At 39.5% G+C, this 18,695-nt stretch overlaps 1 protein-coding gene across 2 annotated transcripts in view; it reads right to left on the minus strand.

The window, feature by feature from the left end:
* Positions 1-7,852: 7,852 nt before the first annotated feature.
* Positions 7,853-18,695, minus strand: part of RNF144B (ring finger protein 144B) — a 70,972-nt gene continuing 60,129 nt past the window's right edge. For both annotated transcript variants that reach the window (XM_028513098.2, XM_036026455.1), the window contains 3 exons: positions 18,523-18,667; positions 12,630-12,719; positions 7,853-11,520 (listed from right to left, as the gene is read on the minus strand). In XM_028513098.2, coding sequence (XP_028368899.1) covers positions 11,380-11,520; positions 12,630-12,719; positions 18,523-18,667 — 376 coding nt within the window. In that variant the 3' untranslated portion in view covers positions 7,853-11,379. The remainder of the gene's footprint in view (positions 11,521-12,629; positions 12,720-18,522; positions 18,668-18,695) is intronic.

Below are 18,695 nucleotides of genomic sequence, written 5' to 3' on the forward strand. Positions count from 1 at the left end.
GTCCTCAGAGCAAAGGACTCTCTTTCTTGGCTAGTGGGCCTTTCTTACCACACTGGGGTGGGGCCCCTGGTCACTCAGCCCTGGCCACCCCGGCTCTAGCCACCCTTGCTTTTGCTCTCCCATTAGAACTTAGCACTAAGGACTTCTGACCAAGATGGAGGCATCAGTAAACACACTGTACCTCCTTGCACAACCAAAAGAAGGACAACAACAAATTTAAAAACAAAACAACCAGAAGTGACAGAAAATCAAACTGTATGGAAGTCTGACAACTAAGGAGTTAAAGAAGAAACAGTCATGCAGACTGGTAGGAGGAGCAGAGACTGACAGCCAGGGTGGAGAGGACTCGAGGCAAGGCAGTGGCTGGAGGACCAGGCAGTCCCACATTCAAGTGTAGACAAACTGGGAGGAACAACTGGGGAACCAGACAGACCACACAACCCAGAGTTCCGGTGTGGGGAAATAAAGCCTCAAACTTCTCATTGAAAACATCTGTGGGGGTTGGGGCAGCAATGGGAGAAACTCCCAGCCTCAGAGGAGAGTTCATTGGAGAGATCCACAGGGTCCTAAAATGTACACAAGCATACCCACCAGGGAATCAGCACCAAAAGGGCCCAAAATGACTGTGGGTAGCAGGGGAAGTGACTGAAAATCAGCAGAGAGCTGAGCAAGCAGCACTGTTCCCTCTCCGACCCCTCCTCCACATACAGCATCACAACACAGCAACATGCATTGTACTACCCTGGTGAACACCTAAGGCTCTGCCCCTTACAATGTAACAGGCTTGAGGAGACCACCCCTGCCAAAAAAAAAAAAAATAGCCCAAATGAAAGAACAGATCAAAGCTCCAGAAAAAATACAACTAAGCAATGAAGAGATAGCCAACCTATCAAATGCATAGTTCAAAACACTGGTGATCAGGATGCTCACAGAATTGGTTGAGTATGCTCACAAATTAGTTGAAAAAATGAAGGCTATGCTAAGTGAAATAAAGGAAAATGTACAGGGAACCAACAATGAGGGGAAGAAAACCAGGACTCAAATCAACAGTGTGGACCAAAAGGAAGAAAGAAAAGTTCAACCAAAACAGAATGAAGAAACAAGAATTCAAAAAATTGAGGAGAGGCTTAGGAACCTCCAGGACATCTTTAAATGTTCCAACATCTGAACTATAGGGCAACCAGAAGGAGAAGAGGACGAGCAACAAGTGGAAAAGTTATTTGAACAAATAATAAAGGAAAACTTCCCCAATCTGCCAAAGAAAATAGACTTCCAGGAAGATCAGGGAGCTCAGAGAGTCTCAAAGAAGTTGGACCCAAAGAGGAACACACCAAGGTACATTATAGTTATATTACCCAAGATTAAAGAGGAGAAAATCTTAAAAGCAGCAAGACAAAATGAGAGAGTTACCTACAAAGGAGTTCCCATCAGACTGTCAGCTGATTTCTCAAAAGAGACCTTACAGGCAAGAAGGGGCTGGAAAGAAGTATTCCAAGTCATGAAAGGCAAGGACCTACATCCAAGATTGCTCTATCCAGCAAAGCTTTCATTTAGAATGAAAGGGCAGATAAAGTACTTCCCAGGTAAGGTCAAGTTAAAAGAGTTCATTATCACTAACCCCTTATATGAAATGTTAAAGGAACTTATCTAAGAAAAAGAAGATAAAAATATGAACAGTAAAATGACAACAAACTCATAGTTATTAACAACTGAACCCAAAACAAAAACCAAAACTAAGCAAACAACTAGAACAGGAACAGAATCACAGAAATGGAGATAACATGGAGGGTTATCAGTGGGCAAGTGGGTGGGGAGAGAGGGGGAAAAGGTACAGAGAATAAGTAGCATGAATGGTAAGTAGAAGATAGATAGGGGGAGATTAAGAATAGTATGGGAAATGTAGAAGCCAAAGAACTTATATATATATAGTTCATATTTATATATTTAGTTCATATATATATATGAACTAAAGGGGGGGAATGTGGGTGGGAGGGATTGTGCATGACAGAGGGAAGTGAAGGGGGGGAAATGGGACAATTGTAATAGGGTAATAAAATATTTTTTTTAAAAAAAGAACTTAGCACTAATAAACATTGCTTGCACGCTATTAGGCTCGCTGATCTGTAATTCTTTACTATGTCAGCAATAAGAACCAGGGTTTCTCTTGTTACCAGAGAAACACGATTATGGCTAGTTATCTTTCCAGACCTCAGTGTCTTTTCTTCTAAACCCCATTAAGCCACTTTAGGCAACTCATTGCTGCTCGTTTGTTTATATGAAGAGGGCACTGAACACATGCTTGGTATTGAGAATTGTAACCTAGTAGACCCGCCTTCTTCAGCGTGTTCAGCTACAAGTGCATGCCTCTCAAACAGGTGCAGGAGCACCCCAGGGATGCACTATGGGTACTAGAGGAAACAAGATGAAGATGAAGCTTCTTTAAGATGGAGCTTCTTTAGGATGTTAATTTTCCTTATGTAATTTACAATGTTATCTTTAAAGCAAAATCAATATAATATAGAGATTAAAATTTTTAGATAAATTTTAAAGACAAAATTGGAAAATAAAACAGGAGAGATCAAGTCAGTTTCTAGTCCTCAGCAGTTTACTTCCAGCAATGCCTCCAAGCCATCTTCTCCTCCTTCCCAGGTGAATCTGTGTTCCTACACCAGTTGAGGGCACTTATGTGGAAACATTTGTAGAAATGCTGTGAACGGGTAATAGGGAAATACAATCATTTCCTTTTTTCATCATTTCCATTTTAAGATGCAATCAATATACATTTTTGTTTTTATTAAAATGGGTAATAGAAATTAAGCCCAAAGATATTTTTCAAGTCTTTGTTTTACTTCCTTGGTTATGATTTGTGATGTCAGACAGAAATACTAAAAATGTGTTTTAGTATGACCACTCAAAACTAAATGTTTCTTTCCTCAAATGTTAAAAGCCCTAAGTAGAAACATTTTGTCACAAGTGGGAGCATTATCTGTATGAACAGCTTATTGTGGGCTTCAAATAATACATGGTAACCATATGTACCATCTTTTAACACATATACATAGTTGAATCACCTTAACTATTCCTTAACTTTATTTCAGAGAGAAAAAATAATAACAAGTAACTGAATGTTAAAAAGTCTCCTTAGACTGACATACTCAGAGTAATCCACTGTGTGGCTGAAACAAACATGGATACAAAGATTCTGATGTTTTTAATCTAAGTACTGGAGAAAACATGTCCCTGGAAATTCCCTCAGCAACTTTTGTTGTAAATCTTTTTCAGCTACCAAGAACTGTAAACAAACCATGGAGTTCAACTATTGTTCATTGAATTTGTTTATTTTAAATAAACTGCTAATATATTTCACATGCTTCTGGAATTATCCATAATTTAGCAAATGGAAGCTTCTTCTGGCAATTACCAATTGCTTGCCTAATAAGAATTTCCCTTGTGCTAACTACTCTTGTATATTGGAGTGCATTGTGGGAGCTGGTGATCTTTCCCAACTCACACAAAAGGTTAGATTTGAATTGGAACAAGAAAACATTCACTTCCAATTTTCTAGATGAGAAAACTGAAACAAAGATAAATTGTCCGAAGCCACAGGGGACCATCACACAACCTTGACTTTTGGTGCAGGTCCCTTATAACAGGAAGAAACTGGTTCACTCCAGTCCATTGCTTTATTAGTCTGACTTGGGTGGAAACACCATCCTGTACTTGAAACCAGCTCTTAAAAGGAGCTGCCCTTCTGGAATCCAATATGAGATTCAATCCACGCCCAAATCTTCTGAAAGTTTGTTCAAAAAAATAAGATCAGCACTTCATAAGGTATAGAATTGTCTAATCTCTATGTTGTACACCTGAAAGTAATATAATGTTATACATTAACTGTAATTGAAAATAAGATTTTTTAAATACTAGAAACAATTAAATGAAAAAATCTGACATCAGGTTTTCTTCTAAGTCCACTTGGGAAAATTTGTCTCATGTAAAGACCAAGTGGCCCTCCCAAGGATGCCAGCCAGAAGCAGGGTTGCTTCCAACACATTGGCCATGCCAGGCTCAACTGAAACTTTGGATCAAAGCTTCCCTTGTAGGAAGCTCAATATTGCTCTTCGTTCTTCTCTGAATTTGTAATGATACTATCACAAATACTACATGATACTACATGATACTATCACATCTGCAAACTGTCTTCACAGGGCAAGGAAACAGAACAGCAAAAAGTTAAATTTCCTGTTGAAAATGACAATCATAAACATGTTCCCATTCGCCACTTTAAGTTTAAAATAATAGAAGTCAGAGAGATGTGGCAGAACAGGAAGTCAGAGATCTGAAGCATGAGAAAGACTCTATGTGGCTTGCAGATGAAGGGGCCCACATGGAAAGTGGGAGAAGGAACCAAATTTTTCCCACAACCAGTGAACTTGGACGACAGCCCTGAGTCCCAAATGAGAATACACCTGGCCAACAACTTGATCTTTAGTCCAGTGAGACCCTGAGCAGCAAGACCAGCCACGAAGAGAGCCATGAGAGCTGGGAATAAGAAGCTACCCTGCCTGGGAAGTCAGGAGGGGCTTCCTAGGAGGGGTTTGCTGGAAGAAATGGGAAAGGCTCTTAGGCCAAGGGAGATATTAAGAACAAAGATAAAAGTGGGCCAAACTTCTGGTGTACAGAAGCTGAGGTTAATAAATGTGTTCTCTTAAGCCACTTCAGAAGAAAGTTAAAATAATGCTCATGCAACATGTAGGTTCAAATTCTAGCTTTGCCATTACCCCATTGTGTGACCTTGTGCCACATCGCCTGGCCCCGGAATCTCATCTCCCGCCTGTAAATTGGGGGAGGGGCACATGAACAGCTATACTTCTAGAGTAATTTTAAAAGCAAAATGAAATAGGAACATACTTTGCACACACCATATGACATCATGTAAATGCAAGTTTTTGTAATGAACCTCTGCCTTCCCAAATATCATTGTGTTGATATGAATTCTGCATTTTTCTCTCCATATACGCTCCATTTTAATTGAGCATAAAATTAGCTAAATATTTATTTGTGAAATACTGCTTTGTGCAAAAGCAAGACAAAGACATTTTTTAATCTAAAAAGACAATATATTTACTGAGATTATTCCTCTCTCAACACACTTCTACAAGTTTGCAATCTGTAGCCCCTCTTCTCCTTTGGGATCAGTGTCTGGCTGAAAACTCGTCACTCACACTCACAGCCATGGCATGCCCAGCACAATGCCCTACTGTGCTGCATGCTCCCTCTCCTCCACCTCCTAACAAACACCACTTAGAAGTACTATGACATCCATGATCTCATACGCTCCTTCTAAGCCAGAACTAAGACAGATGAAATGATGCTGTATGATAGATGGCTGGCCCTGGACCACATCACAAGAGCAAAGTCAGGCCCGGAACTGAAGTCATCTTATTGCAAGCTGATGTCTGCCCATGCCCTCCACCTCCCTGCCCCCTCACACATGCCTGGATGAGCAGAGAGCAGGGCGAACAGAGGATGCTGCCTGCTTGTTCTGTGCCCCAGGTGACACCAGATATGCCAACCCTCTTCCAACACACTATTCATGTACCCTTGTGGCGCCCAAGTCCTGGGGCCAGGCTTGAATTTGGGGCACATCATGCAAGGTGGCATGTGGATTTCTGGATTTGTTTGCTTTTAGTTAAACAAACTGGCTTAGATTTAGAAAATAAGTCCAGGCTGATCAATAATCAGAAGTCTCATAACTCACCTCAAGAAAACCCCCATGTTTATCTTAGGCAAATATGCTCAAAAGCATTATGTTAACCAACCATCCACTCCTCAAAAAAGAAAATATACCCTTTGAATCATGCCTGGTCATTAAGAAACTACAAAATAAAATGGCTAACATTAGACTTAATTTCCTTCTCATCAAAAGCCTACATTCTAGTTTTAACACAAAAAAGGGAATTGGGAAATATAAAAGCAGAAAATGGAACTCAAAGTACAACATATACATATGTATATGTATATATATAATGAAAATTCAGAATGAATTTCATACATACCATATACATGAAATTATGTATTTCTTATACATGTAAGAAATTTATTCTGTAAGTTCATTATTTAGAGCCTCATTTCTTGCTGTTGAAAACTGTCACTTGGTTGATTTATTTAGTGATAGGACAGAAATATACACCAGAGTTCAAGCTGGTAACATTAATAGGAAAGGACTTGGATCTGCATTAACCACTGCTTTGAGTTTGGACAATAAACATTAAAAGGAACCTGTGAGAATGTACTTTGTACTTGTGTGGGAGAAGCAAACATTTTGGCATTTGAAGTAAGTATGAGTCTAGTTCCAATATTAGATACTATTAGTTAATGAATCACCATCTCCTGCCCTTCTCTGGCTGAGTCCCAGGGACTGACTGGGTTGGATCTCAGGAGCGGCCATCTGCCCTAGGCACACTGTCAGATATACCAAAACAGAGTCAAAGTGATTATTCAAAATAATAAATTATTCTCTTACACATACTTCCACTGGTGCAAATAACTGAGAGGGAAGTACATTCTCACAGATATGGGAGTGAAGGCAGCCTCAGAATCACTGAAGAATGTAAGAGCATTCAAGTACTCTCAAGCAGTCTGGCATTCCTTTTCTGGCTGCCATTCATAGTGTGGCCCTTGGCAAGACATCAACACAAAACCATTGCTTTCTCTATGAAAAGGATCTGTTCAATTTATCTCATACAACTGTTCTCAAAGTTCTTTAAAAAGCACATATAAAAATGTATTAAAAACATTGTAATTGCTATTAAATTATACGAAGACAATTTTTTTCCTCATAATACAGAGCTGTATACTATCTTTGGGGGTTAAAAAAACCTAGATTTATTATCTAACAAATGGAAATAATTGAATTACAGAAAACCCTAATTATAATTCCCCAAATTCACTAGATTCATAATTTACATTGCAATAAGTCTTGCTGGTCAGGCATTGACTAAAATCACTGCTGTATAACATAATTCATTCAATAATTCTTTGTGAATGCAAATTTAAGTTTAGCAAACAATAAGCACACTAAAAATGAAATGATATTGACATTCTAGATGATTAAGCAGATTAAGAAACCATAATGTTTCTAAATGTTTCTAAAATGTTTTAAAATGATGTTACTGATTTCCTCAAAACTGAAGGATTAGAAAATAAAATTTCAATTTATAAGTCAGTTATAAACTTTTGTACTCAGGTATAGTAGCATATAATATTCAACAAAAAGGCATCAACATCAGTATATGAATGTGAGCTTTCGGTTTTGCAGAAACACAAGTTCTAGTTGTTAACCAACCTCTGGCACTCAACTTTAGAGAAGTCCAGGCTTGAATACTAATCAAATGGAAATGAGCTTAAAGTAACATTTCCTTTTTTAAAAAAATCATAACAAGGAAACACATTCCTCTAATAAACTTTTGGGAGGTAAGAACTGACCTGAGAAAGCATACAGCCCAACCCTTGTTTGACAGAACTAATGACTTTGATGCCTGGCGCCATTTTTTATTGGAATGATCAAAGGCCTAAGTTATTGGTTGTTTCTCTAGCCAATGGTCAATGCTTGTGCACTGACAGCGTGGAGTATCATACATACAACGAGAAAGACTTCCGCAAGTGATGGCATTACACTCGCTCCCATTTCTTTGAAGACACAAGGTAGCAAAAATTACTTCCATAAATGGTACTGCAGATTTGGGTACTTGATATTCATTTTGAGCCTAGCATTTAATAGTGACTTGGTTGGCTCTTAGATGATAAAATTGAACATGTCTAAAAACATGCAGCACACCAACAGTTAACACACTTAATTTCCTGCTCCACATTTATTGGGGCTAAGAGATGAAAACAGCTATTTTTTCTCTCAAATAATTGAAAAAATATGACATCCAATTGCTTAAATACATAACAAAACTTTCTGGATCATGAATCAACATACAACACAATAGCCTGCAGCTATAAGTTGAGACCACTTTATAAAACATCACTCATCTAAGGCTTCTGAAATTGTCTCTGTAGCTGCACATATGTAAATGACCTATACACATAAAGGCATCCATTCATGAACAGAAAGCCTTTCAGAAGCACTTTGGGGAAGGCTAAAGTAATACATACAAACTTAGACTCTGAATAAGTTTTAAGAGACAAATTTGGGGTTCCAAGAAACAGTGCTTTACATTCAAATAAGCATTTAGATTTTTCAGACTTGGATAGGTAACATTTTTGTGATGCAGGCTACAAGAAAATTCACACTGTGAATTATTCATTTTTCAAAGACCTCCTTCAAAAGAGAGATTTCAAGTCCAGAGCAAACATCTATGGCATGAACAAACAGGATGCCTAAGATTCTAAAATTTGCTCCCATGTGACTTTCCTCCTCACCTCACTACCCAAGAGAAAAATTCCTAGAAGGGGCAAGGGCTAGGTGTTATGCCATTACATCCAGCAGTGTTTCTGCATGGTAAGTTACTACATCCAGATCACAATTTCAGTGAAGGACTTTTAAATTCCCATTCCAAATGGACTATACTATACCACTCCAAACACAAAAAGGTTTTGCCAAAATATCCAAACATTACCATGTAGACCCAGATTTCTTCCTAGTATAGAGTGAGAATCACTAGGGAAGAATAAACCTGACAGAGGGAAGAGACAAGGTTAAACCCTTTCACTGGACAATTAATTATCCAAAATGATATCAGTCCATTATCAAAGTTGTCAGCTTTCTCCTGTATAAGCAAATCGTCGTGATCGGCTTACATCTCAACCCTTGATGCATCAGAGATACACTTGGGTTTCACCTCCCAGTCCATCCCGTTGATTCTGACAATCTTACACCCACCAATTCATTTAGCTACTTAAGGGAGAAGTCACCATTTTCTGGGTACTTTTCAAAATTTAAAAAATACTGTTATTTTAAATATGCTGGACAAACAACCCCTACTGGTTATCCCCCACAAAATAAAAGGAGCCAATTCCTCTACAACAAAATCTCTGTGAGAAGGCAGGTCCCTTTCATTTATTTTTCCAGGGAAATAACACAGATGTTTTCTTGCACTTTAAGTCCAAACTCAGGAGCGCCACCTTTAATAACACAGCCTTTAGGTAACTGGAAACCAGTCTCTCTTATAAGATTCTTTGCGGAACCAAGGTTGAAGAGTTTGCTAATTGAGTAGTAGATTGCAACTACTAACATTCTTGATACAAAAATTCAGTTCAGTTGAGTTCCCGTGATCCCCTGAGCAGTTACAAATGCCTTTAACTCTGATGAGGCAGTGTAAGACAAGGCAAATTATTCAAATACATATACCCTTATATTTATACTAATATGAAATACATTGATAAAGAGTATTGATTTTTTTTTCTGTTTTGAGTTTCAAAGGAAAATAAAGATACAATGTTGAGAAATTTCTAATAAACAATTAAAAATGTTTTAGTTGGCTGCCATCAAAAGTTTTCCCAGAGTTCTCATCGATGTTCTGTACAAACTGTAAATAAAAATATACATGACCAAAAGTAATATATATATATATAGTAATATATATATATATGTATGTATATGTGAATTAAAGTTCCTTAAATATACATATCCCCACTTAGGATACATTCCATTACATAGGCAAAGCATTATTCTTTAATAATAGGTCCAGGATAGCAGCAATTTAGTAATCTAGTTATCCAGTTACCTCAGAATGTATCATAGTTCCTGACAGTTCCTTACTCGGTATCCCTGGCTTCAAGGAGAGCTCTCCATTAACGCTTAGTCCAGCTCTCAGGAGGCACCAGGCCACACTGCTAATGGCAATTATATCATCTTGTCACTGGAGGAAAAGTCATTGTCTTTTCAAAACCCGTTTATTCAAAATCTGACTAATGGTATAGTGGGAAAACCAAGTCACAATGAGGTTATACAAATCCAAACTACTAAATATATATAAAGCTTTTACATTTTATTTCTGAATATTTTTGTTGTTTTATCAGTGTCTTGTACATACAAAATTCAGATTGCCATAACAGATACTAAACTCTGCTGAGAAGACAGCTGCTCTGAATTGTGTTTGAAAACACATAAATAATGTGATTATCAATCAGTCTTTTTACCAACTGAGATGACAGTATTAAATATCATTTTAAACGAGTCATGGTGATGAGTCTATACTTGGGTAAGTTAAGAACTTGTAACCAAAAATTTACATATATAATATGCAAAAAAATCTGTAGGTTGATTTATAATAAACAATATTAGTCACAGAAGGATACAGACTGGCTTTTACATAAACATTTATTTTGTGTGTTGTACTACTGTGTGCAATAATACACACTATGATTTTGCATTCATATCCAGGCATGCCCAATGGACAGAAAATCTAGGTAGGCAGAAAGTTATATGGGCTCTAGATGCACCTAAGGGCTTGGTGTGTACCTTTTAGGTCTGATTCTACATCCATTGGGTGTATGAACATAGAGCTAAGAAAGGTCCCTGATATCTATGACGAAGGTTTTGAACCTCTGCCACTGCACCCAAATCCTTCATGTAAAACAAGTGTGTAGACAGCAGCTACTGGCTATAAGAGAAGGGTTTACCACCTTTAAAAAGTTACACTTGCTGAGACACAGACTAAACTAGACCATATTGTTTTATATGTCGAAACCCTTTTAGTGGGAAGGGACAACTTCCTCTGCACAGAAGTTTCTCCTGCTTGAAGCTGAGATCACACAAGCAGAAACCCATTGTGCTTCTGCCAAGTCACTGTGGGGACGCTGGGAAAGCACACCCAGTAGCTGGCAAGGGCAGAGCCACCACATCGAGTCCTAAGATAAGCAGCCTGCTTTATCACTCTTACGAAAATTTTCCCCGAAACAGTCTTATCCATGGGTTTTCCCCCACGTTTCCCATGGTAGTCAAACAATACAGAACACACTCGAGCTTCTCAATGATCATGTATATTGCCAACCATGACAACACCTTTATTATATTGAACGTTCACTCAGGCTCCTTGAATCTGGCTGGAAGTCGAGCAGTCCAGTGGGATCCTTCAGATGACAGAATGATGATGTGTTAGTTCCTTCCCAGGAACCTGAAGTTTCTGACATGCTCCACAGACACAACCTGGACTGCGGAACCCGACTGTCTTTACACAGGAACACACACACCAGTGCTTGGCCTTTCCTGATGCCACAGGAGGGTAGGCCAGTTCAAAGTCTGGACACAGAGGCACTTCCAAAATTTGGCAAGAAAAAGGAGGCGAGTTCACTAAGTGGGGCTTTATCACTGTGTTGTCTTGTATGTATAAGACATGTGTGGCACACGGACACAAGTAGAGACAGAGATCTTTAGGTTGTGGATGGGTCATGCTTTTTCTTCTTGCCCCGGCAGGACTTGCAGACACAACAGATTATACACGGGGAAGCCAGAAGCAGCAAAGGTGAAGTCACCAAGGCAATGATGCCCAACCCCACAAGAATCCCAACCACCTAGAAATTCAGAAGAAAAAAAACTATATTAGCAATTAAACCTCCCTATTTGTATACTACACCAACAGCTATGGACTGAATGCTTGTGCCCCACCCCCACAAAAATTTCATCTTGAAACCCTAATTCCCAATATGGTTATGTGGAACCCTCATGAAGGGATGGCTGCCCTCATAAGCAGAGACACCAGCGAGCTTGCTGCCTCTCTTTACTCTCTGCCACGTGAGACTCAATGAGAAGATGGCCATCTGTAAACCAAGTCCAGTCCCAGAACCAGCCCTGCTGGCAGCCTGATCTTGAACTTCTAGTCTCCAGAATCATGAGAAATAAATTTCTGTTGTTTAAGCCACCCAGTCTATGGTAATTTGGTATAGCAGCCTGAACTGACTAAGGCACCATTTCAGGCACATAAAATAGTCACAATTATGGGACCTTTTATCCAGCAATGGTCTGAACTGAATAAATCAGGGCAATACCAAAGACTAAATCAAAGGTGAGAACAAACCAAACCCTAACTCAGGTTCTGGCACGAGCTCAGTATAATCATGAAATGTTGGTGTTGGCTCTCTCTCTACCTGAGTTTCCTCAACAGTCTCATAAGGACGTTAATAATAATTACTAGGCTATTAACACTAACTCCTTCAAAAGGAACATGGCCCTTAACAAATATGAAACACTATTAAAAATAAACCAGGTCTCCCTTTGAACCTGTCACATAAACACATGATGGCATGTACAGAGGGATCTAAGCCCCAGCAGGGGCTTATCAGGTTTTAGAGCACTGCCTTTCATAGCAAACATGCTGTAAAGGGCTTTAGGGAAGTCATTCCACCTTTTTTTTTTTCAGAAGGAAAGAGCATTTGCACTCATTCTGCAAGTCACTCTTAATTGGTTGGCTGCTCTGGTGCCCTGCCCCTCCACTTATCCTCAAGAGCTCATCAATTAACTCCAGGCAATTGCTCCATTACCTTTTCCCAGCCCTGCCCCAGAACCCCCAGCACCTCCCAGGCTGGAATGGGTAAGCAGGAATAGAGTGGAGAGGATGAACAGGTGAGCTTTTTAAGCCATTGTATATCTGGTTTATCTCATTCTCCTTTTAAGGTCAGGGTACCTGTGTTCGGTTCCATATCACTGAGGCTCTTGAATGGCCAAGCTTATTCCTACATGGTCCTTTGTCATAATGTCTGAGGAAAATGTCACTCTGAAAAAAAAAGAGAAAAGTTTTTATAAACATTCTGAGTTGAGAAATGGATATTAACCACATCAGATCACCTTACTGGAAGCAAAGGCTCTGTCTGATGATATTAATAACAGCCTCTAGGAACTCCAAGCCCATGATCTTTAGACTGTATCTCAGTAGTTTTATATATCACCAAGTAAAAACAGATCCTAATCAATGGAACTCTTGACTGAGTCTAAAAGATATTAATGGCCTGACCAATTATCTTCAAGGTATGGTATGGAATGAGAGGACGCTGAGTGAGGCAACTAGAAGGTGGCTGTAGTAAACAAGGCTAGAACATGCCAGAGGCTGAGAAGGAGAAGAGGAAAATACACTCATGAGATATTAAGAACATAACTAACCAGGTGGGTAAATAAGGAGAAATTGCAGATTAGAGGAAAGTCCCTGTATAGAAGGTAATTGCTTTGTTGAGAGAATCAACAGCAGAGAGATGGATTTTGTTGGAAGGTGATGACCACAGTTTGGACAAGCTGAATTTGAGAAATACTTAAGACATCCAAGCAGTACTGTTCAAAAGGTAGCTGGTTAAATATATGTGGATTTGTGGGGGAAAGGGCTTGGCCATCAGTGTACATGGGGTAGAAGAAACCACAGAAGTAAATGAGATCCTAGGGAGCATATGACCTGAGAGGCAAACAACTGTTGAACACAGATATAAGAATAGGTTAAGGAAGAGTCTGGAAAAGAAACTGAGAAGTGGCCAGAAATATAGAAGGGAAACCTGAAGAGATGGAATCAGAGGTGGTCAAGATTTCTTGAGAATCTAGGTAAGATGAGAACTTAAGTGTCCCCTGGATTTTACCCAAAAGAAATCACTTGAAGCCTTGGAAGAATACAGTCAGGGTGTGACCAAGTGGCAATCTGGACACATGACTGAAGGTAAGTTAAGTGTCAACAGCTACAGGTGATTATGTTTTACTGAGGCTTGGCTGCTGACGGGAGGAGAGAAATGTAAGGGGAAGATGTAGGCTTGAGGAAAGGGTCCCTCATTTTTAAATGGGTCACAGCTGAATGCATGGGTCAGTTAGAGACTGGAGAGCCGAGGGCAGAAGGTGAAGTCAGAGGAGAGAGAAAAGATAACTGAAGGGTACAAGTCACCGACGTTCCCAAGGCAGAAGGTTAAGAACACCTCATTCTCCCACAGTGGTAGCTTGCAAGACTGGAACTATCTCAGCTGTTTTTAGATCTGATTTATATGTATTTGAGTGGAGGAATTTTTTTCACATTCTCTTGATGTTAAAATTTAACCAGCATTAATAACATGGTAAAATAGAAGAGCGAGTGTGTTCAAAGATCAACAGACTGTAACTTTGGAAAACTATCTCAAAAGCCAGCATAATTAAGGGCTTTGTGAGTTGATCTTTTTTAAACAATAAAGATATTTTTAATTAAGTAACCCACTATTTATCTTTCTCTCACTGCAGTTTTCTTTGATTTTAGCCTCTTTTCTCTTCATTAGCTACCAGAATGTGCTTTCATGAAGGCTCAGCAGTTGCAGAAGACAGAAAACTCATCTGGGATTTTCCTGCTGTAACTGACACATTCTTCTGATTAATAATACTTGTATGATGCTTTTCTGTTAGGTAGTTTCCTTTATGCTTCACAGATCCCCCGAGACTGGGCTGCTATTATTCCTCTTTTAAGATGCAGTCATTGTGCCTGCTCACCTGGTGAGAAGGGGAAGAGCCAGGAGTCAAGTGCTCCTCCACCCCACCAAGGTGCCCCCAGACCTTCTCAGAGTCACTGGGCTGATCTGACCAGCTAATGTGGCAAATGCCATATGCTATCTTTCCTGAAGCCATAGGAAAGCTTCCTGAAGCTGTGATTTGTGTGGAGCATTGTCTAGACAAACACCACTCAAAGTGTGGTCCTCACTTCATCAGCTTCACTAGGAGTGGTTTAGAATGCAGGTTCCCAGGTCCCACTGCACACCTCTGATATGGGGTATTGGATCCATGCTTTAACATGCCTTGCATATGTTTCCAATATTCACTACGATTTTAGAACCACTACTTCAGAAAATTTACTTTAGAATGGCATCTCTCAAACAGTGTTCCACAGAAAACTAGTGTCCTGGGAACCAGTGGTGTTTCTGGATGCCTCTGGCAAGGTCAAGTGAGTTTGGGAAAAGCTTCGTGTTGAAGGTGTAGAATGCATGTTAGTGTGTCAGTGGAACCTGTTTATTTGATTTAGTGAGGCCCGAACACCTTAGATTATGGAGATCTTTTTGGCTAGGGAAGTTGACAAAGTTTCCAGGGGATACTGTTCTAGGCTGAAGTGACCTTAGGACAACTCAAGCATATCCTTCATTCTCTGTAAGAACCTGGAATGAGTGTAACTCTCTGTGGTAGTGTTAGTTCTGAACCGTTAAAAGTTCAAGTCTGCCATGAAGCTCTGGTAGAGCTTCGAGGTGACACCAACAAGTACAATCAAGTAGGTGCCAACCGAGCTGAAATGCACATTATATGGAATAAATGCTTTTAATTACAGAATTATAACAGGCATTCCTGTGCCTTCTTAAATGAGACTGGCTTCAGGATAGCACTACAATACCTTACATAGCACTTGATAAGTGTTAAGGAAACATATGGATATCACTTACATATTCATGGATTTTCAGTCACTTTGTGACCTTTTTTACCTTCTCATTTGGGACTTTTTCCCCTTTCTATCTGAAATGATTATAAAATAGATTTTTGTGGGAATTTTAAAAACTCTATCAAAATGTTCTGGGGACGTGATAAAGCCCCGTCCACAAAGGTATGCACAAAAGCACACACAACACCACACGTTTCATCGACTTCAGTGCTGCTATTAAGTGAATCAACTCCTGCTTGTCTCATGATTATGACTGATCTTTTTTAAAGTTGGTACACAGGTGGCAAAGTGTTACTTTTTAAAATACATAAAGGGCAGTAAGCTAATTGTAGGTATCTGTTAAGTAGAACAATCAGAGGTGAAGAATTAGGATTCTATCTTTTGTGTGTTCTCATGTGTATTCTCATGTGTATTCAGCTCCCCGCTGTGGGTTTTGTGCTTGAGTGCTTTTTCTTTACAAATGCTCTCTTTACCACTCTGAAGTCTGCTGACTGTACCTCTGGAACACACTTATAATACTCTGCACATTATGGAAAAAGGCAAATTTTATAAGTTTGTGTGCTGCTAACTGTAGACATTTATTGCCCTACAAGTTACCTATCTTTGTAAACACCTGTGGTCCATCATCTCTTACTAACTGTGGTAACAGGGAGGGAGACAGCCAGAAAAGACACTTGTTTGTACTATTTTAGCCAATCTGTGATGTAAAACCCATACTGTTGCCTTGTTATAACCCAATCTCCTATTAAGTGGAAAAATTATCTGTCTTGAATTTCATCCTAGCAGGTGGAGTTCAGCTAAACGCCTTCTGCTTTTTCTTTGAATTCTAACTGTAACATGGCCCCACAGCATCAGCCCAAGGAGTGGTGAGGTGCCAAGGTACGAAGGGCTCCTTAGTTTTTCCATTATTACTAATCTAAGAGCCTTTTACTTACATGTGTACTGTATTTGTTTACAGACTGTAGGTAATAATATTTAAAAACTGGGTTTAATAAACACTTAATCACCCCCCCCCCAAAAAAAACAAGAATACCTTATCCTCTGAAACAGCAGATCTGAGATTCAAGTCGGAAACACACTCAACACACAAAATCACTCTGTTTGGTGTCTACCTCGGGCCTGGCTTTTGGACAATCACCTTCTCCTAGACCCATGCTCCAAAAATTTCCTATAAACGAGGATCAATACCATTATCCTACATAGAACACTTGTCTATGGAAAAACATTACCAAAAGGCCAATGCCCCAGCTAAAACCAAAAAAAATGAGGTCTCAGAAAATAAAAACCAGAAAAAGATGCTGTGTATCCAGCCACCTAACATGTGTACCATTTCATCTCAAGTCCAAGAACAATACAAGTGACAGAACAGTGTGTTCTTTGCAACTCCACACCACAAACACATGCCAGCCAGGAGATGGAGGGATCTGGCACACATGTTTATCCCTTACACTCCTGCTGCCTACAGAGAACCTCTGGGTTCAGCCTGCTTGTGGATCTGAGCCCAATTATTATTCTGGTTAAACCTGGAAGAAAACGGAAAACGATTTCTTCCATTTGTAAAGCATGAGGGATGTATAATCTGTCAAATCTTCATCTAGAATGTTACTCATTTAGAATTATGAGAGGTCTCAACTATCAAACATAATTGTAGTTCAAGGATTATAATAGAATTTTTTAAAAGAATGAAAATATTTCTTCCAACCTGAGCTAAGCTTCTAGAGTCTAAAATGTCAATCTTCTTCTCAATTTATACCTTTTCTTGAAACACTGACATAAAACTGATTAAGATTCTTACTTACAGATGTCAGCCTAGACAACTTACCGAATTTCGGTTAAAAATCAGGCCCATGGTGGCCAGCACACACACCATGTTAAATGCACACTCACCCCCCAACTGTGTGTGATACTCAAGCACTACAAGAGTTGCTTATTGAATTGAAGCAAACTGAGCGATTAAAATGGGAAGCTGAGAAAAGAATGGCCACCCATGTCTGAGGGCTTACACTCATACAGACATATTTCATAGGCCCAAGCTGCCAAAATAGGGAATATCTATAAACAACTTAGGCTACCTCAAACTTTAAAACACTGTAATTGAAAACAGCAGAATGAATACTCAATAATCCTTCACACCACTTTTTAACTCTGAGGTTACCATTACTAGTCTCAGCACAGGGCTGACTATAACTACACTGGAATTTGAGAAGACATGCTTCAGGAATGGTTAGGAAAAAGGACAAGGAGACCAGACCTTTTTATCTAGAAGAGAACCCTGACAAAGCAGGAGCAATACCTGTGTCATGCCAATGAATGAGCTTGTTATTTGAGAGACATTACTGCACTTGTTTGAATGGCTTTTTTCTTTAAATTCAAAAAGAGGAAAACAACCTAATTGTGGTAGGCAGGATAATCACTCTCCTAAGGATGTGCATGGTTTTTCCCCAGAACTTGTGATGATGTTACAAGTGTGATTAAATTAAGACTTTGAGGTAGGGGAGATTCTCCTGTATTTCCCTGATGGGCCCAATCTAATCTCAGAGAAGCCTTCCCAGCTGCGGTCAGAGGGAATGGCTCTGGAAGCTATGTCTGTGAAAGAAGGGTCAGAGAGGTGTGCTGCTGCTGCCTCTGAAGACTGAGGAAGGGGCCACAAGCCAAGGAATGCAGGCAGCTGCAAGAAGCTGGAAAAGGCCAAGAAATGGATTGTCCCCTAGAGTCTCCAGAAAAAAAAAATGCAGCCCTACAGACACCTTGATTTTAATCCAATGAGATCCACATTAGACGTCTAATGTACAGAGCTAAAGAAATAAGATTGTGTCATTTTAAGCCAAAAGTTTGTGGTCATTTGTTACAATAGCAATATAAAACTAATACACCAACAGTCCTTTACATAATAGAATGAGACAATGTCCCCAAAGCAGGAAATGTCCCTAAAACAAACACTTGCCTTTAAAGCTAAGGTGACACACCTAAGGTAATCAAACAGAAGTTTTACAGATATCTAAAGCAACAGGCTCAGGAAGTCTCGTTAAGAAAAATAAATTCTTTGGCAGGACAAAAACAGCTCAATATTTTGAAAGGAAAGCCTGTAGGACACTGGCTGGTGCACAGGTACAGAACGGAGGAGAAAAACGACTCAAGAAAGCGACCTCCACATACAACTTACGTCCAGGTTCTGCAGACAGTACCAGCAAAACGTGTGTTTGCAGTTCTTGCACATCATCTGAGCACAGCCTTCATTGCGTTCAATATAAACCCGGCAAACTGGACACTGCTTAATGGGGGCATCTGCATCCGTCCCAAAGAGGGCCCTAGAAACAAATGGATGAGAAATGTTAT

The sequence above is a fragment of the Phyllostomus discolor genome, chromosome 5, assembly GCF_004126475.2.
Source record: "Phyllostomus discolor isolate MPI-MPIP mPhyDis1 chromosome 5, mPhyDis1.pri.v3, whole genome shotgun sequence".
In the NCBI taxonomy this organism is placed as follows: domain Eukaryota; kingdom Metazoa; phylum Chordata; class Mammalia; order Chiroptera; family Phyllostomidae; genus Phyllostomus; species Phyllostomus discolor.